The sequence below is a fragment of the Schistocerca serialis genome, chromosome 1, assembly GCF_023864345.2.
Source record: "Schistocerca serialis cubense isolate TAMUIC-IGC-003099 chromosome 1, iqSchSeri2.2, whole genome shotgun sequence".
Lineage (NCBI taxonomy): Eukaryota > Metazoa > Arthropoda > Insecta > Orthoptera > Acrididae > Schistocerca > Schistocerca serialis.
In genome coordinates, this window is record NC_064638.1 from 720,462,174 (window position 1) to 720,483,473 (window position 21,300).

General features: G+C 40.0%; 1 protein-coding gene across 9 annotated transcripts in view; it reads right to left on the bottom strand.

Moving 5' to 3' along the window:
* Positions 1–21,300, bottom strand: part of LOC126481357 (serine/threonine-protein kinase MARK2-like) — a 303,564-nt gene that overhangs the window by 24,114 nt on the left and 258,150 nt on the right. For all 9 annotated transcript variants that reach the window (XM_050105112.1, XM_050105094.1, XM_050105085.1 and 6 more), the window contains one exon: positions 488–778. In XM_050105112.1, the coding sequence (XP_049961069.1) occupies positions 488–778 (291 nt within the window). The remainder of the gene's footprint in view (positions 1–487; positions 779–21,300) is intronic.

Sequence of the window (21,300 nt, forward strand, 5' to 3'; positions counted from 1 at the left end):
TTACAATGTTATTACAGTTCAACAAACAGAAACTAAATCGGATCAATTGTGCAGTGACATTTCAGAAAATTCTTCTATTTACTTGCGAATTTTCACTCAATACCTAAACTTTAGCCATGCAAACACTTTGAAGAGTATCTCCTTCCCTTTCATTGTTCACTCAAAGAAAATAACATATCAGACTGATTTCAGTTTCAATCATGAGATTATTACATGCTTAAGATGATCTTTGGAAAGAACTTAAGCATACAGTCATTGGTGTTATGAAATACAGCAATGAGGCCCACAGTACTCAACATGTACAGTGAAAATCAATACATATAACATGAACAATAAACATAATTTGGTTTACATATATATGATATAATGAAGAACACATTACCGAATTATTGCTGCTGAGGTGTAACTGTTTTAACTTCAGGAAGTATGAGAGGTTGTCTAAAACACTACAGAAACTACGTTATTATCTAATTTGACAGACACTTACCGCTTAGAAAATCTGGAGGATAATTTAGAAAAGAATGATGATGTCCTGCCCGAATGGGTAATTGCAGACGTGTCTTGCGTTTGGAGAGGAGTGGCTAGCCCATACGCAGCAGCCGTATGGTTACGACGATTCTGTCCACTGTGGAACGTTGAGCGACTTGGGACATTGCGAGGGAACGGCTGTCTGTTGCTTACAGCCGGAGAAACTGGTGGTCCACGACCACCACCAGTTGTTACCATGGTCACTCCTCCTCCACCAGCACCCGTGCCTGCTCCACTACTCACTCCCGTGCTGCAATCCCAAATACAGTGAGTTAGAAACTAATATATAATTCTGAGATTTATTAATGGTGTACTTAGGCATTCTTATCAAAATATATCTACACACACATTTTGAAGTCTTATACTAAGACACAAGGAAAATTCTAAAAAGAAGGCAACATATCTGTGATAGTATAACATGCAGTAAGGTGTTTAATAAAAACATAAAAAAGATTCACAAGCAGTTCTGTTTGTAGCTAGAATGGTACTACTGGCAGTGCATTATTTAAGTGAGAACTCTCAACTGTTTCTATCATGAATGGTAAACAAGTGTTACAATTAAAAGTTAATAATGCATTAGATCTTTGCTGTTAAATCTTTGAAGATGCAATCACTTCGCTTCAGGAACATAACTATTTACTACTAACAATTTGAAATTGTGATTCATGACATGCACTACAGTAGAAAAGGCTTTAAATACAAATGCTTATGAAATTGTCATTGCATATTATTTCCTCTAATAATTGCAGTGATCAGACAGTATTAACGTGTGCACAGACAAGCACGTACACATTGCTCAAAAGAGTTAGATGAAAACTTGTGTCTACATCCACTATGCTGAATCTATTTTGATACAGGGAGTACCTGCGGTCTTATTGTGTAGCCCGAGATCTTCACTTTCAATGTATATAACATATAAACTCATTCTGGTTGTCTATGCGGACAAGGGAAAAAAAAATTCCTGGATTTGCAGGTTAGAAGTACACTTTTTCCCGATTAGAAATACACATTTTTCCAAGTGAAAACATGTTCTCCGTGTTACATGACAGTATATTTTCCCTTGGAATTTTAAAACTTATCTATCCTTTGAATGGTACAGACTATATAGACCAACGTAGAACTTCCTGGCACTTTAGGGCAAAAAATTTACGCATTTGGGGAAGATCTTTGATGTGCAGCAACATTTACGCTTCATGTTTTTGTATTACAGAAGTATAAATACAAATTCTACCAAACACAGCACATTATTTTCCAAAGAACTGGAATTGAGATTGCAATGCACTTTTGTCGGCCAATTACATCTCACAACACATTACCTATCCAGCAAATGACAGCAGATATTCAGAACATAATACACATGATGTAGCCAGCGAAAAATCATCACTGCAAAGTAGCGTGAACACACAAATAGGAAAAATTCATGGTTTAAATTTATATACATACAATATAGCTATAAGAGAAGTTAAGCTTTCACATATAATATTGGTCTTTTGCGTGTGTGTTACCCTTTAAGATATATCGAACATAAATGTGCCAGTAAAATTTTAAATAATGACATAAATGTCTGGTCTTCTGGGCCCGAAATTTTTCTAAGTGGCTAGTCACCAAAGTGTTAAGTTATGACAGAGTAAAATGTACTGCAATTTAAGAAATTCATAATACATTCTCACACGTAAAACAGTTCATCTTTTAAAAAACGAAATTTTCTTTGAAAGTAACACTTCTCAAACCACTACTCTCAATATTTTCTTGTGACATGCTAAAAACAGGTTCGTTTGAGCAGCTGCCAGAAAACAAGTGTTGCTGCACACGCACACTTACAATGACACAGGCAGCCAGTGCTTGGTGTTTGCTCTGCTTAAACTCCTTTTGTCACACTCTTGTTTGGAATTTCATGTGTTGTTGGGTATCAAGTGACCATGTGCAGTACTGCCGCATGTTGTTCAGAGAGGAGATACAGAGTTATTGTTCTTAGGGCAATTATTTTATCATATCCTATCAAGATACAAAATTAAAAAGCAGTCCTTGGCACAATATTCATTTCAAAACTAGACTCTACAACTCAAAGTACCCTTATATTTTCCTATGTGGTGACTTCAACAAAGAATTTTTACTCATACTTTGAAATGTTGTTATGCAGCATTCGCCATCAAGTTTACTTCCATAAAGCACTGCAAAAAGCTTGTGAGAAGGAATAAAAATTCCTTGGAGGAAAAAAGCAAAACAAACAAACATTGTTTGTAGACACCAAAACTAAGAACAATAAGCTTTTCAAGACTTTTTTAAACTGTGTAAAAAATTAACGAAGTTCTTTGGAAAGCCAAGATACTGTATACATAAGTGGCAGTTTTATTCTATTCCGGGAGTAAATACAAAGCCTTAGGGCAGTTACAATGACAAACACAATGTACTGCCAGGCTATAGCTTACTGAAGAATGGTGTTCTGTAAATTTAATACGTAAATAACACAAATTAAGGAATTACATCAAGCCTAGAGGAGTCCCAGACAAGTATTGAACCATGTCGTGCGATCAAAAAAACATTGTGGTTAATGGAAGGCTGATATGTAAAGTTCTCCTAAAGCTTTTCAGTGTGGTTTTTGGGAAGCCAATTTTCTAGGAGTACCAGTACTGCATCATCTCATGATTGGTTCTTTATTATGCCGTAAGTGCCTGAAGATGAAAAAATACACTAAAAATTCAATGAACAGTTGAAACTATCCAATAGTGATGAATGAAACACCTCGTTTCACGTAAATTGACAGCCTCTTCAGAAAGCATTAATAAAAGACAAATTTCTTCTGCAAATCAACAAAGATAACTTCATTGTTCTGCAACAATGTGGAAAAAATAAAATAAAAAAACTGAAGTTAATAACACATTTTAGCCTTCCACAATTATGTGAATGTATTCACTCTATAGCTCTCGGCCACAGAAATCCATTTTGTTTCCATTTGACGTGAGAGCTATAGACGACGACAGAACAGCAAAACCACGGAACATCAACGCGGGTCACGTGGAGACTACTACTCCTCACTGCAACTCTGACTGCTCTGTGTATGTGTGAAAGTGGCAGCTTAGGCAAGCCGGAAAATTTTTTTGTGGAGAGATCTGTCTGCTTGTATCTACTACTTATACAGCTAACAGCCACACTTCGCAGCGAGAAGCAGGAGAAAGGTGCTGCTCTTTACGACTTCAGCTCTAAAAATGCGCTTAAGTCCACTGTCAACTGCTCAAACGAACCTAATTTAAACACTTGTGATGTTAAGCACATCGAGAACAGTTTGTTATGAAGTGCTGCACTGACTTTGTCCTAAAGCCTTTGACACATTTTGCTGTTGGCAGGCACTTGTATGAGAACTGTGTTTTCTTGTTGCAAATGGCACATTCTCTTTGCAACTAGAAGTTTTATTTTGGTGTTATTCTCTCATTTATGTTTTATCGCTGCAGTATTATTCTGCAGTTGCAGGCGAAAGTAAAATTCTTTGTCAGATTATCTATTCTTATCTGCAAAAATTACAAAAATTTAACGGAAAACTAAAACTATGAGAAATTCCCGAAATTCTAAAAATTCCTGGGTTTTTCCCGGTTTTCTCCTAGATAAAAAAAATCCCAGGCTTTTCCCGGGGTGTATACACCCCGGTTATGCATTAGTGTGTCAGGTGACTTCTATGAAGGATGTGCATACCATTGCCTTAGTGTCCTCCAGTGGGGTACACAGATGGCAGTTGTCACTTGTGGATGCTATATTCAAGCAAGCGCACGCAACATGACATCTTAATGCAGTGCAAGTAGCAGGGGCAGTCAGCCTGAGCCAAAAAGGACAGACTTTTTGTTCCGTCATTGCAAGTGCTAACGTCTCTTCATCCGTCATCCTTAGGTTGCGGACACACCACAGGGACACGTGTCAGCACTTAAGGAATGTTGGAGAACATGCCAATGCATTAAAACCCTGTGTAAAAACCAATATCTCACCATCTCTGCATTGCAATGTCATACGGCTGCTACCAGAGCACTGTAAGATGATCTCAGAAGGGCCACTGGAACTGCTGCTCCGATCAGACTGTAAGGATCAGGTTACGAGAATGGACCTATTGACCAAGACGTCCTGTTCGAGTACCACACTTGACACGACATCTCATTGCTTGCCTTCAGTTCTGCTGTCACCATGTCAGTTGGCAATTTCATCATTTGAGGAAAGCATTATTCACAACCAAGTCCAGATTTCCTCTGACAAAAGGTGATGGCTGTGTTCATGTGTAGAGGCACTGTGATGAACAGCACCTGCCAACATCTGTCCAAGAAATCAACAGATTCAGCCACATTTTTATGATTGTGTGAGGAGGCATCAGTGTTGACAATTGTATGGATCTTCTTGTTGTGCACAATCACCTTAAAGCCAATAGTACCTCGAACAAATTCTTTTGGACAATGTGGTGGCTGCTACATATGGTGGTGGCCCTGAACTCCTTCACATGAACAATAATACCAGGAACCATGTGGCAGACAAACCAAGGAGGTCTTGTGAAGCCTGGACATCGAAGTAACGGAATGGCCAGAGGTGAGTCCCAACTAAATCCCCATCAAGCATAGATGGGACATGCTTGACAGATGTATTCATGGTCATTCTATTCCATCATAGGCACTCCAAGAACGTTTGTAGAAGAATGGAAATAGATACCCCAAGATGACATCCACAGACTTATACGGAGCATGCCATGTTGGATGGATGGTTGGTTGGTTGGTTGGTTGACTGACTGATTCGGAGCAGCGACCAAATAGTGAGGCCATCGGTCCCAGCGGATTAGGGAAGGATGGGGAAGGAAGTCTGCTGTGTCCTTTTAAAGGAACCATCCCACCATTTGCCTGAAGCGATTTAGGCAAATCACGGAAAACCTAAATCAGGATGGCTGGACACAGGTTTGAACTGCTGTCCTCTCAAATGCGAGCCCAGTGTGCTAACCACTGCGCCACCTCGCTCGGTGCATGCCACGTAGTTACCACACTGTGGTAAAAACTTATGGAAAACATACATGTTATTTATGCTCTCAAAGTCTAGTGGAATGCACCCAGGATGAAGGGAAGAGTGATTATTTCCACATTGTTTTCAATACCTGTTGGACATTTCAGTTCTTGTTATGTAAATGAATGAGGACGTAATAGTGTTTTAAGTGTACATAATTAGTGAAGGATAAATGTATAATTTGGTAACACAATCAGTCCCAAATAATTTCTCAATGGAGTATTTCCAATGCCCAAAGTTATCCTCCCTCATTCTTTTGAGTGGTGTATTACTATTAAGTGTTGGGGGAAAATGAAGTGATGAATGGATAGGAGAAATGGAGAGAATGGTAGGATGGGGATGGGAAGGAAAGTACCAATTTCACCAAATATTATGAACACCTTTATACACAAATCTCCTGTTGCTTGACATTACCATAACCTCTAAAAGCTGTATTGTTCTATCAATGCACGGCAAAAACACAGGTCAAAAATTAATAATGGAAACAGAGAAGGTGGGACAATACCGTTGCAACAATTTGAAAGGTGTAAAACATCATTCCAAAGATGGATGGTATCTTTTTAACATTTGCTACAGCTAAAATTATAGCAAGTTATATAACGTTTGAAACTCCTGGCAGATTAAAATTGTGTGCTGGACCGAGAAGGCAAAGGTACTACGTTTGAGTCTCGGTCTGGCACACAGTTTTAATCTGTCAGGCAGTTTCATATCAGCACACACTTTACTGCAGAGTGAAAATTTCATTCTGAAAACATCTCCCAGGCTGTGGCTACGCCATGTCTCCCAACATCCTTTCTTTCAGAAGTGTTGGTCTTGCAAGTTTCACAGGAGAGCTCCTGCGAAGTTTGGTATGTAGGAGACGAGGGATTGGTGGAAGTAAAGCTGTGCTTGGGTAGCTCAGTTGGTAGGCCACTCGCTTGCAAAATGCAAAGGTTCGGATTTCAAGTCTTGGTCTGGCACACAGTTTCAATCAGTCAGGAAGTTCTATATCAGTACACACTCCAACGCAGAATGAAAATTTCATTCTATATATAGAATATCTACAGTTACATAATATACATCACCAACAGCAATTTTGGGAAAGATTAATAAGTAAAATTAAGTCGAGAGTAAAAGATTCATCCTAAAATCATCTGTGGAAAGCACTGACCAAAAATATATATTTCTTTGGTCTTCGTAGAGAGATGTATTGGAAGACTGGAGTTTTGACTTGACCCACAAAACATGAAAAGATAACTCAAGGGATGAGGGTCTAGATAAACATTTACAATGCACCCCATGGACTAGCAACAAAATTAATGGTATACTATTAAAATAGGACAGAAATGTGCATTCAGAAATAAATTAGGGTGGAAGTCGAAGTCACAAAAGTGAGGGAAACTAAATTATTTATTAAATTTTGTGCATGCAAATAAGAAAACTGAATATGAACTAGTGGAAAGGGGGAAAGGGCTGGTTGTGTACTTCTTGCGAAGATGTATGAGGTCAAAACTAAAACACTAAACAGACATCCTTCTCAGAGCTGTGTAGAACTCTGCATTACACGTCACCTACTGATAGGCTAATTAATCTTCAAAGCACAAATAAGTTAATGAAGCTGATTCATAACAACAATCCCTTAAGAGAATTAAGTCGGGCATAAAAAAACAGTTAGCTTAAACAAATACTATTATATCCTAATCGCTTTTTGTCCCTTCTATTTGCAATTGTGGATTATTTCTACACTTTAAAGAATTATATAAATTCGAATTTTGTTTACCAAGTTAAAATTGTATGCAAGGCTTGGACTCTAGCCTAACTCTACTTTTGCAGAGTGTGCTACCAATGACAGTACTAATGCATGCCTCATCATGTTGGTGTGTGTTGTATTCACTGAATAATCTTGGTTTGATTCCAGGACTGGCACACAATTTTAACTTGTCACAAATGCTCATCATTGAGCATCCTTCACCAAAGGGTAGAGAAACTGCCATTCTTTAATGTTATTTGTTTAACAACTTATACTGCAACAATCATTTATTTAAAACTAGTGACAGCCATGAAAAAGTAATCTATATGTGTGCACCGAGACCTCTGTGTAAAATGAGCACAAGATTTCAAGCGAAGTAGCACATTTTGCCATCAAGAGCGCAACAAATGATGGTAAGATGGTTGTTAACTGAATATTGAGCATGTTGGGACCTACATCCAGCTGTGCACCCATGAAACAACTTATCATTTACAACAGGAAGAACTGAACAGTCAAAACAGCTAATCAGCACGAAATTGTGTTAATAGTTTAAAATAATAGCAGACACCACTTTAAAAAAAGCATTTCCCGGCGGGGTCAGGGATTTTCTCTGCCTCGTGATGACTGGGTGTTGTGTGATGTCCTTAGGTTTAAGTAGTTCAAAGTTCTAGGGGACTGATGACCATAGATGTTAAGTCCCATAGTGCTCAGAGCCAAAAAAGAATTCTGAAAGTACCAAAAGTGATACATAGTCTGCGAGAAATAAACTTTTCCTTATCACAACGAAGAAGTACAAACTTAAAATGTGCCTTTCAAACAGTTAAGAGACTGTAGAAAACAATCATGAAGTGATGCACAGGGGAAAAGATATTAAATACAGATGCACAGTGATTCATGGTACAGGTGAAAAACAACTCTGCACGAGCAACAAATACTATCCACAGTTGTTAACTGTTTTCAGATTCTCTCTCTCTCTCTCTCTCTCTCACACACACACACACACACACACACACACACACAATTAGATGGCACCACTGTGTAACTTTACTGATAATTACTCATCAATGGATCATCCAGCCACCCTAAGTTAATCAACAGCTAATGCGTTTTTCTACTGTCATTAATGCAAACAATTGGCAGAGGTGAAACTAAATGAAAATAAACTGCACCACTGATCAACACAACAAGGAGAGAAACACTTTTGAAAATTCATGTGCTTTCCTCTTTGGATTGGGAACAGTAAGTGGTCTTTACTTTTTAACAAATGAGCAAGAAAGCTACACCATAGTACAACATTTCAAACTGACAAGATATTTCAACACTGCTAGTATCCGATAACAATTATAAAAATATTATAAATGGCTGCTAAATTCACTTTCACTACAGAAATACAAGGTGTATCAAAAAGAATCATGATTTGGCACATCTATACTTCTGAAACTAAAAAACATATGAAACAAATTTTTTTCTGATGAGTGGGAAACTCAAAAAGTTTTTTTTCATATCTTTTCATAGGTGTCCAATATGATCCCTTTGAAATGCTATGTCAATGTGGTATTCAAATTGTTCCCAGACTGCAACGATCATGTCTTGAGTTACATCTTCCACAGCTGCTGTTATGTAATGTCTCAATTCATTCATTGTTGTTCGTAACATAGGCACATAAAGAGTGTCTTTTATACACCCCACAAGAAATATTCACACACAGTCAGGTCCGGAGACCAGTAATGTAAGTGTAAATGATCCATTGTTCAGTAATCCTTTGATTTAAAAATTAGCACACATCCAGATGCCAGTGAGGCAGTGCCCCATCCTGTTGGTAAATGAAGTCTTTTGAATCAGTCTCCAACTGTTGGAAAAAAGTTCTCAAGCATATTGAGATATGTGCTTCCTGAACAGTGTTCTTGGCAAAGAAAAATTGACCATACACCTTTTCCTGCGAAACTCCACAGAACACATTAAATTCTGAACAGTCCCTCTCATGTTGCACAACTTTATGTGGTTGTTCCTTACCCCATATTCTCACATTATGACAGTTCACCTCTCCATTTAAATGGAACATTGCCTCATCACTAAACACTAAGTGTAGAAGAAAACTGTCATCCTCCATCTTGCCAAGAACTAAATTACAGAACTCCAAAATTAGTTATTTGTCACCTTCACAAAGAGCTAGCAGTAGCTGAATTTTGTATGGTTTCATGTGTAAATGTCACTGCAACAAAGGCCAGATGGACATCGGGGGCATGCTGAGCTCTCGAGTGGATTTCTGCAGACTCCTTGTTAAATTGGTGGATGTGTTCGATGTCTGTGCCAGCCACTTGGGGATGGCCCAGCAATTTGTCTTTACACAAACAACCTGTTTCCCGAAATTGCTCTGTGCTGTAGGAGGATGCACACCATACCTAGTACAAAAGTCAAGTTGAATAGTTACTGCTGACCCGCACTGTGGAAAATTTAGAACACAAAATATTTTCTTTTGCCCCGAAACCATTTTTACAAGAACTGAAATGCATGCACACTGCTACTACCTCACGGGGACCACGTAAAACTCAAGGATTTGCTCTTTTCAACAGTATGTTGTTCATGCACATATCTCAAACACACACACCAAAAAAAGTTTTGCATCAGCCTGGTTCCCAGAATTCCTTAAGATAGACATTGACTGTGGACATTGTATCATAGACACAGTCCCTCTGACTGTGCAGAGAAGTCACTAAAACTGCCCAAAGATGTAAACAACCATGCATGAGCAGTGCCTATTAGACGGAGGGAGTCCGACAGCCGATCAGTTCGAGTCATTCCACCAGGAAGGAGGTACACGCCTCATACTGTCTGTAGTTCAACCCTGCCCAGACTGTCAATACCGCAGTTCGATCGCATCCGCATCGTTACTTTGTGCCAGGAAGGGCTTTCAACAAGGGAAGTGTCCAGGTGTCTCGGTGTGAACCAAAGCGATGTTGTTCGGAAATGGGGGAGATACAGAGACAGGAACTGTCTGTGAAATGCCTCGCTCAGGGGCTACTACTGCAGTGGATAATCACTACCTATGGATTATGGCTTGGAGGAACCCTGACAGCAATGCCATCACGTTGAATAATGCTTTTTGTGCAGCCACAGCACATCGTGCTACGACTCAAACTGTGCGTAATAGCCTGCATGATGCGCAACTTCATTCCCAACATCCATCGGGAGGTTCATCTTTGCAATGACGACACCATGCAGCGCTGTACAGAAGGCCCAACAACCCGCCGAATAGCCGGATAGACAGCTCAGGATTGGCATCACGTTCTCTTTACCGACGGGTGTCGCATTTGCTTTCAACCAGACAATCATCGGAGACATGTTTGGAGACAACCCGGTCAGGTTGAACGCCTTAGACACATTGTCCAGTCATTGCAGCAAGGTCGAGGTTCCCTGCTGCTTTGGGGTGGCATTATGAGGGGCCGACGTACGCCACTGGTGGTCATAGAAGGCACTGTTAACGACTGTATCATACATGAATGCCATCCTCCAACCGATAGTGCAACCATATCGGCAGCATATTGGCGAGGCGTTCGTCTTCATGGATGACAATTCGCATCCGCATCATGCAAATCTAGTGAATGACTTCCTTCAGGGTGATGACATCGCTTGACTAGAGTGGCCAACATGTTCTCCAGACATGAACCCTATTGAACATGCCAGGGATAGATTGAAAAGGGCTGTTTGTGGACGACGTGACCCACCAATCGCTCTGAGAGATCTACAACAAATCGCCATTGAGGAATGGGACGATCTGGACCAACAGTGCCTTTACGAACTTGTGGGTAGTATGTCACGACGAATACAGGCATGCAGTAATGCAAGAGGACGTGCAAATGGGTATCAGTGGTAGCGGTGTGTACAGCAATCTGGGCCACCACCTCTGAAGGTCTTGCTGCATGGTGTGGTTTTCATGAGCAATAAAAAGGGCGGAAATGATGATTATGTTGATCTCCATTCCCATTTTCTGTACCGGTTCCGGAACTCTCAGAACCAAGGTGATGCAAAACTTTTTTGATGTGTGTAATATAGTTATGATTTTTTTATAATCTAATGATTCTTTTTGGTACACCCTGTATATCCTGTCCTGGTTATTATGTCTTCATGGGTCTAGCACCATATCAGACATGGCACATATAATATAAGCAAACTATTTAAAAAACACACCCTACTTCTTTCAGGTGGCTGTTCAGTATGCATAAAATATTATGAACAGAAATGTCCTGAGAACAGGAGTAAATATTATACCACGTATCTGTCATACTAGTATCTTTAGCACCAAATATAATCACAAAACAAAATTTCCACACAAAGTGACAGTCACAAGCTCATCTTCAAGCATTTCTTATTATTAGAGCCCCTTCCCCCATTACATCGAGGCAGAGGTTTTAGTATCTCATTGTTATGAGCACAAAGGAAAGGGAAATGATGATACATCACCTCTTTTTTTTACTGTTGATATGAACAGCTGTTACATTTTTCAAATGACTCTTTCTTATTTGTCTGGGAAGTATTACAGTTTCTTTGAGCTAGAAGATTCATGTGAGCAAATCCAGTTTTTTCTCGAAGAAATGAATTCAAAACTAACTTTGCCAATCACGTTGGGTTTGGAAAATTAGTAAGAGAACAACTGGACTTCATGTGGGCTGTTATGTGGAAATTTGCATTATCTAAATAAAAATATAGATCTTTTAATCATCACTAATAACCTAAACATTGCAATAATTCACTGACAGAATTTCAAACATTGTTTGCACATTTTATGTTAATTCCCAACATTCAGTTAGTACCTTCCTTCTTGACTGCAACCTGAATATAAGAGACAAGGCACATCTGTTTGTAGCGTTCCTTGCTTTATTTCTTCGTTTGTTGTCCTCTGTGTCAATGTACTGCGTTGCTACACTGGCTGAAAAGTGTGTTGTGAACACAGACTACTTTAAATGATGTGGCCGACAGGCGCACATTTGCATTTCACAGTGCTTTACTTTCACTGTTCACCCCCCCCCCCCCCCCCCCAAATTCTACACAGTTATATGGCCAGTGCACTACTGTTTCACTTTTGATAAGCCTCATTAATAGGTTGCAGGCGAACACCCACATACTGCTGCAACAGTTTCCTGTTGAACATTTACGAGCAGTAAAAGCCTAACCACATAGTTCACATGTCTTGAAGAATAAAAAGTACCTATGGAGACAGACACTCTCACTCTCATTGTTTTAACACATGGCCTAATTATGTTACACTTATTTCACAGTTAAGCTGATGCATTGTTGTTGATCTAAGCAACACAGGTTTCTCACCTGAAACTCGGCCGTGGACTGACTGCCTCAGGACCAAAAATCGGTCCTTGTATATCATTACAATAACAGGTACTTAAACTACACATTGTTCAAAGTTAAATTTACAAAAATTATAATTAAAACTAAATCCATTTGATTAACTGTATACATTGAAAAATTGGTTCTTTTTAACAGTTTCTTCTACTACAAGGCTTAGGCCGAATTATATGTTTAAATGATGAAATTAACATATATAGTTATGCGAACAATACTTTTGACAAAACTGAAAATTACTTTGGAATTAATTATTAGCTAGCTTTGCTAACATGTTGACAAATAGAATCAAATAGATCCTTTAAGAATACTATTAGTTGTTCCTCCAAATGTTTATAACTAGTACAGAATTTATATTTGTTTATATGTCAACAATAGAATTTAAGTTACAAAACAATTACTGATTTCACCTATGACAAAAGTTGCTAACTAGAAATAGTCAAAATAAATTAGAAAACCAATTACATACATAAAACTAAGCACAAAATTAAACCTGTTGTTATATTCTTTAAAACCGAGGGCCAACCTTTCTCTTTTGTGTAAATGCAGATTATACTCACATATGTTAATGGTAATTAGTTGAGAACAAAATGAATTTTTTAAGGAGGTAGATGGCAAAACAAGAGGGGAAGCAAAATTATCCCAGCCTGCTTCATCACAAGTCGTCACCTTGATGTCCCCCCTCATTTATCTCAAGATCATTCCCACAAAGATGGGAAGGATATATTCAAAACTAATCTTATCTTTCTGATGAAAATCAAACAATGGAAACTCCAGGATGGGATAATGACAGTATTATGAAAAAGACAGATTGATACTCATCAAATAGCAGAGATGCTGAGTCACAGATAGGCACAACAAAAGGACTGCCAGAATGCCTTCTTCCAAATTAGACAACACAACACAACACAACACAAAACACACACACAAACATGAATGCAAATCACACACACACATGACCACTGTCTGCTGCCGAGGCCACACTGCGAGCAGCTGTGCGTGATGGGAGAAGCAATCTGGTGTTGGGGGTAAGGAGGAGGCTGGGGTTGGGAGGAGGAGTGATAGCAGGGTAGGTATGGGAGATGGTAAATTGTTGCTCGTGGAGCATAATATGGGACTTGAAATGCTGCACTAACAATCAGTGTGGTCTTGTAGCTGTGTGTTGTGTGCAGACAAGACATGGGATACAGTGTGTCTCCTAAATAAGAGCATGCAGTGCTGTTTGGAAGGCAACAAGTGAAACACAGGAAAGGACGGACAGTGAGTATTGTAATGCTTTAGAAAACAGTAACAAAGGAAAGCAACATTGAGTTGCAAGATGGAAGGAAAGCCATTAGGCCTTACCCCTACCACCCAGACTGCTTCGTCCATCATGCACAACCTCTCACTCTCTGGCCTCGGTTACCAGAGACAGTGGTCGCGCACATGCTCTTGTGCATGTGTGCGTTTTTTCTCTCTCTAAATCTAGAAGAAGGCTTCTTTTTGGCTGAAAGCTTAGTTGTTTGACAGTCTCTTTGTTGTGCCTATCCGCAACTCCATATCTCCAGTATTTAGTGAGAAGCAATCTATCATTTTTATAATATTATCTTTCCAGTGATTTATTTCCAGTCTGAAACCTCAGTTTACAAATCAAGTTCTGGCGCAACAGAAATAAAAAAGGTACCATTATACTTTCTGCAGAAGTGTTTTAACTGCTGACATAAAAAAGAAAGGGAATCAAATAAGGTATGCAAGAGAAAATTGACAAAACATTATTAAAAACTGAATAAAATTAACAAAAAGCAAAGCGAAACAACAATGTGTTCTCATCTTTATTATTTACCTTAATAAATTTTGAAAATTACAAAAGTTTCTGCAAAGAGACTACTAATTAAGTGCCTAAAAATGTCTGCCATGCTGATTGTTTGCAGGGTACATATCTTTTGATCATTCCATGACCAAATTCAGTTCAAGGTTTGTTATGTCATACACAGTGACGAGTATAGCTTGTGGTTGTGCTCTTCTGCTCGTTTACTTTTTCTTTCTTATCAGCATCCAATATGCTGATATCCAAAATGAGTGCTGGAAGAATGTATAATGTTGCTAAAACAGTTTAGTAGTAACTGTATTCAGAGTGACAACTGATTAAAAAGCACCACCGAAATCACATTCAACATCATGTAGCAAGCGCAAAGCACTTTAAAAATAAGAAACTGTACCATGACAACAGTATGGTGAGGCACTAGTATCCTGAAATTCAAAAAGTAGAAATCAATTTTTTTATCACCCAGCAGAAGCATTTCTAACATGTTGAATGCCCCTTTCCAAGCTCAAGCTCAAATAGTCCTATTAGGAGATAATATCTGATGAATTACACTGGAAAAACTATTCCTGGTGGGAGTACTTTAGCCTCCATATGAAGGAAAAAATGTCACAAATTAGAGGAGTAGTAGTTGTTGATCCCATGCACTTTATTCTAGATGAAACCAATGACCGACAGCAGTGATATGTATCGAGTACTGCTGTTTATAATCAACAGATAGTGCCACCAAAATGCAAGGTTTCAACAAAACTTTCATGCATTTTCTCCTGGTGGACTAAAATATGATTGGGTATTGCTAGTACTTACAGAATGAACTTCTTAAATGTTACCTACATTTTACAATCTCAAGTCAGAGTTCTGCAACTTAAAACATGTGATCTACATTATGCGCTCTAATCACTGAGTTTGTGAGCCATTAAGAGAGGAACAGTCACAGGTGAATGAATCTGTATCTTGGTGTATATATACACAAACACACACTATGTGATCAAAAGTATTTCGACACCCTCCAAACACAAACTTTTTCATATTAGGTGCATTGTGCTGCCACCTACTGCCAGGTACTCCGTATCAGCAACCTCAGTAATCACTAAACATTGTGAGAGAGAAGAATGGGGCACTCCAGAGAACTCAGGGACTTCGAATGTGGCCAAGTGATTGGGTGTCACTTGTGTCATACGTCTGTACGCAAGATTTCCGCACTCCTAAACACCCATAGGTCCACTGTTTCCGATGTGATAGTGAAGTGGAAACGAGAAGGGACACGTACAGCACAAAAGCGTATAGGCTGACCTCGTCTGTTGACTGACAGAGACCACCGACTGTTGAAGAGGGTCGTAAGGTGTAATAGGCAGACATCTATCCAGACCATCACACAGGAATTCCAAATTGCATCAGGATCCACTGCAAGTACTATGAAAGTTAGGCAGGAGGCGAGAAAACTTGGATTTCACAGTCGAGCGGCTGCTCATAAGCCACACATCATGCAGGTAAATGCCAAAGGAGACCTCGCTTGGTGTAAGAAGGGTAAACAATGGATGATTGAACAGTGGAAAAATGTTATGTGGAGTGACAAATCATGGTACACAATGTGGCGATCCGATGGCAGGGTGTTGGTATGGCGAATGCCCAGTGAACATCATCTGCCAGCACGTGTAGTGCCAACAGTGAAATTCGGAGGCAGTGGTGTTATGGTGTGGTTGTATTTTTCATGGAGGGGGCTTGCACCCCTTGTTGTTTTGCATGGCACTTTCACAGCACAAGCGTACATTGATGTTTTAAGCACCTTCTTGCTTCCCACTGTTGAAGAGCAATTCGGGGATGGCGACTGCATCTGCCAACACGATCGAGCACCTGTCCATAATGCACGGTCTGTGGAAGGTGTGGTTACATGACAATCGCATCCCTGTAATGGACTGGCCTACACAAAGTCCTGACCTGAATCCTATAGAACACCTTTGGGACGTTTAGGAACGCCGACTTCGTGCCAGGCCTCACCGACCGACATCAATACCTCTCCTCAGTGCAGCACTCCATGAAGAATGTGCTGCCATTCCCCAAGAAACCTTCCAGCACCTGATTGAGCGTATGCCCGTGAGTGTGGCAGCTGTCATCAAGGTTAAGGGTGGGCTAACACCATATTGAATTCCAGAATTACCTATGGAGGGTGCCATGAACTTTTCAGTCATATTCTCAGTCAGGTGTCCGGATACTTTGGATCACATTGTGTACATATATTCCTCCTGCCAGAATACAACATTATAGCTCTTCTTTTACCATACCTACTTGAAAGCTGCAATGTTTATCTGTTATAATTTTTGGGACGCACACTGATGTTTAGTTGCTTTACTAGATGATTCTTCAGTTGCAAGAAACGATAAGGACAGGTAACTGAGGTATGAGTTCTGAGGGAAATATAGCGGATTATTTGAATAGTTGTGAACAATATGCTTGAAGGTACTGAAAAACAAAAGCTCGAGCAAAGCTTAGCCACAAACACAGATGTTTAACATGTGGAAATAAACTTGAACATTGATTACTGTTTGAAAGTTAAACAGGTAGCTCTTATGTTAGCTGACGTTAATAATTTATTTTCCATTTACATTTAACAAAGTGATTGCAGATGCAATCTCACTCAGAAGAAATAATGAAATGTTTAATGTTATTTGTTTCAACAGTTTCCTGAATGAGTGACAGAAGTGGGTCAGTGTGTTCAGTTATGGTTTTCAAATGAAGTTTCTAGGAGTTATTGATGTCATTAACTAATGTACGCATTCAATAATAAATTTTCACATTTGGCATTGACAACTTTTTTATCTAAGAATCTGTGACCCAAAAACTCTGCATTTATATCGCAATTATTTCCCCAAGTTACTTACAATGACAATGTTGCAAAAGTAAGTACATACACACTGAAACAGACTCATCAGGAAGGAAGACAGAAATGTATACCTGCACTGGTGAAACATTGCACTCGACAGTTCCCATTATGTCAAGTTAGGTAGGCTATACCGCAATAGTGGTGTTGCAATAGAACCCTCTATACATATAGCAGACAATACTGTTTTTTGTTCCATCTGATAAATGTAAGCTACTGAGCAATAACAGCATATATAAGCAATCATTTTTGCCTTGCTACCACAGTGACAGCAAATAAACAGCCGCATAATAAAGTACATATAATCAATGAAGCACGCACTTTCAGTAACGAAGCAAAGAAATACAGTAAATTAGCATTTGACGAGGACCAATATCTTGCGAACAATATGGAACAAACTTCCTGCCAGATCAAAACTGTGTGCCGGACCGAGACTTGAACTCGGGACCTTTGCCTTTCGCAGGCAAGTGGAAAGTAGGAGACGAAGTACTGGCAGAAGTAAAGCTGTGAGGACGGGGTGCAAGTCGTGCTTGGGTAGCTCAGTTGGTAGATCACTTGCCCGCGAAAGGCAAAGGTCCCGAGTTTGAGTCTCGGTCCGGCACACAGTTTTGATCTGCCAGGAAGTTTCATATCAGCGCACACTCCGCTGCAGAGTGAAAATTTCATTCTGGAAATATGGACCAAGTTTACAAAATAAGTAATAATCGAGATTGTAACTTCTTACTCTACATCTCATAATGACAATGATGCAATAAATAACCAATATTCCTAGTTCTTCACTCACAATTTTACGGTGACAATGGCACAATTCCATGCAACCCTCCCATCATCACTATAGTCAGAATCAGTGCCAAAACTGTCTTCATGGCCATCTCACAAATACAAATTGAATGAATTTCTTTACCAACAAGTCTGTGCAAGAAATGCTTCGAGCTGTAACAATGTGCGCCATTTCTAACAGGCCTTTACATTCGTCTAGAGCTTTGTAACAGAGGTTCGAACTTTTCAGCACAATTGTTAGTGACTTTTCTCACTCCTGAAAAGTTCACTTTTTTTTAAATGACACTAGTATGAGAGGCTTTCCTGCTGTAGTAATCATAAATACGCCTGTGAATTAGAAAAGTCTTGAAAGAATACGTTGGTGATAGGGCGAGGTTGCCCCAACTCTCTCCAGGAGTCGCTAAAAATATACTACCTAATCCATGTGAATGGGTTGGATTTGTTACGGCTCATGTCTACATCTTTCAACTTTTGCAGCATTCCCTTCCTTACTTACTACTGTCCTTGCACTAATTTCAAGAACTTCTGATGTTCGTTCCACAACTTTATCAGCAGGAACTGATGGCTGCCCGTGAATACTTCAGTATTCTTTCTCCTGCTCATAAAACTCACAATTTCTCTGTAGTAACTACAGCACCTCGCTGTCCAGCGGCATCCACTGACAAAAAGAACTGTCACTAGGTGAACAAAGTTTTTTCAAGTATCAGAATTTTCTAAACCACAATGAAACAAAGCATAGTTCAACGTACAAGCACGGTACAAACAACACACAATGTATGATGTTTTTCTTCACTTCAAATATAGCCAGCAAAAATGGAGTTTTAATGACATGACCGGCAGTGATTATCACACTGGGATTGATCCACACCCCATGCTTCTCGTTCTTCACTTGTTGACCTATTACGCTGCCAACTTGAAACGCATATGTCAAGTGCAAAGTTTCAGCGGCCTGGATATAGAATTTATTAAAGAAGAAGGAGACACCTCAAGAGTAATTTAAATAAAAGTTCCGAGTCTCAGAAAAAATTAACTGAACTGACAGAAAAGAAAGAGAGCATTATTTAAAAATTAATAATGCCAACACTAAAAGATATTGCCAGTATAAAGAAAATAAAGTCTCAAATTGAACAAAACAGCTATTTTAGGAGAAACAACTGAATACAATAAGTGTGTGTGTGTGTGTGTGTGTGTGTGTGTGTGGGCGCGCGCGCGCTCTCTCTCCCCACCTTATCTCTTAAACCACACAACACCGATTTCAACTGCACTTGGTACCCATATCCCTTACTGTTGGGCAACAATCGCTATGGGGTAATAATCACCTCCCTATAATAGTTCAGGAGATATGACATAACGAACAATAAGCAGCATTAAAAATTGCCGCATCACATGTGACATTTCAATTTAATACTTCTGTACTATCTAACTCTATTCAAAATAATAAATGTTGCACACAGTATCCACATATGCCACTGAATGTAGCTACAAAATTATATCATTATGTGACACACGAATCAGGAGATACATGAAAAAATGCTACATCATGCATGAAGTTTTAATACATTTGTTCCTTACAATTAGTGTACTCCTACAGTCGAGTCAACCTAAGGATATCCCTGACACCTGGCAGCACTTTTGACAGCTTCAAACTGCGAAGTGCAAATGGCTGTAGGTGAAAACAATAGCCATCTATAGAGCTACACAGAGCAACTCTAATTTTCGGCCCTTAAAGCCTTTGTCAGCAGTAGACACACACACACACACACACACACACACACACACACACACCAGCAGCACTAGTGCATGATGGGAATGGCGACTAGGTTAGGGTAAGGAGGAGGCTGTGGCGGGGAGGGGGAGGGATAGTATGGTGGGAGTGGCGGACAGTGAAGTGTTGCAGTTCAGACGAAAGGCAGGAAAGAAGGTGCGGAGGGGGCGAAGGAGTAAGTAGCAGAAAGGAGAGAAATATAAAGAAATTAAAAGACTGGGTGTGGTGGTGAAATGACAGTTGTGTAGTGCTGGAATGGGAACAGGGAGGGGGTTGGATGGGTGAGGCCAGTGACTAACAAAGTAACGGCCAAGAGGGTTACAGGAACGCAGGATGTATTGCAGGGAAAGTTCCCACCTGTGCAATTCAGAAAAGCTTGTGTTGGCGGGAAGGATCCATATGGCACAGACTGTGAAGCAGTCATTGAGATGAGGGGTATCATGTTTGGAAGTGTGTTCAGCAACAGGGTGGTCCACTTGTTTTTTAGCCACAGTTTGTCGGTGGCCGTTCATGCGGAGAGACAGCTTGTTGGCTGTCATGCCTACATAGAATGCAGCACAATGGTTGCAGCTTAGCTTGTAAATCACATGACTGGTTTCACAGGTAGCCCTGCCTTTGATAGGATAGGTGATGTTAGTAACCAGACTGGAGTAGGTGGTGGTAGGAGGATTTATGAGAGAAGTCTTGCATCCAGGTCTATTACAGGGGTATGAGCCATGAGGTAAGGGATTGGGAGCAGGGGTTGGGTAAGGATGGACAAGTATATTGTGTAGGTTCGGTGGACAGCGGAATAGGATGGTAGGAGGGGTGGGAAGGATAGTGGGTAGGACATTTCTCATTTCAGGGCATGAAGAGAGGTAATTGAAACCCTGGCAGAGAATGTAATTCAGTTGCTCCAGTCCCGGATGGTACTGAGTTACGAGGGGAATGCTCCTCTGTGGCCGGCCAGTGGGACTTTGGGAGGTGGTGGGAGACTGGAAAGATAAGGCACGGGAGATTTGTTTTTGTACAAGGATGGGAGGATAATTACAGCCAGTGAAGGCTTCAGTGAGACCCTCGGTATATTTAGAGAAGGACTGCTTGTCACTGCATATGCGATGACCACCGGTGGCTAGGCTGTGCGGAAGGGACTTCTTGGTATGGAATAAGTGGTAGCTGTCGAAGTGGAGGTATTGCTGGGGGTTAGTAGGTTTGATATGGACGGAGGTACTGATGTAGCCATCTCTGAGGTGGAGGTCACAATCTAAGAAGGTGGCTTGTTGGGCTGAGTAGGACCAGGTGAAGCAAATTGGGGAGAAGTTGTTGAGGTTCTGGAGGAATGTGAATAAGGTGTCCTCGCCTTCAATCCAGATAGCAAAGATGTCATCAATGAATCTGAACCAGGTGAGGGGTTTAGGATTCTTGGTTTTTAGGAAGGATTTCTCTAGATGGCCCATGAACAG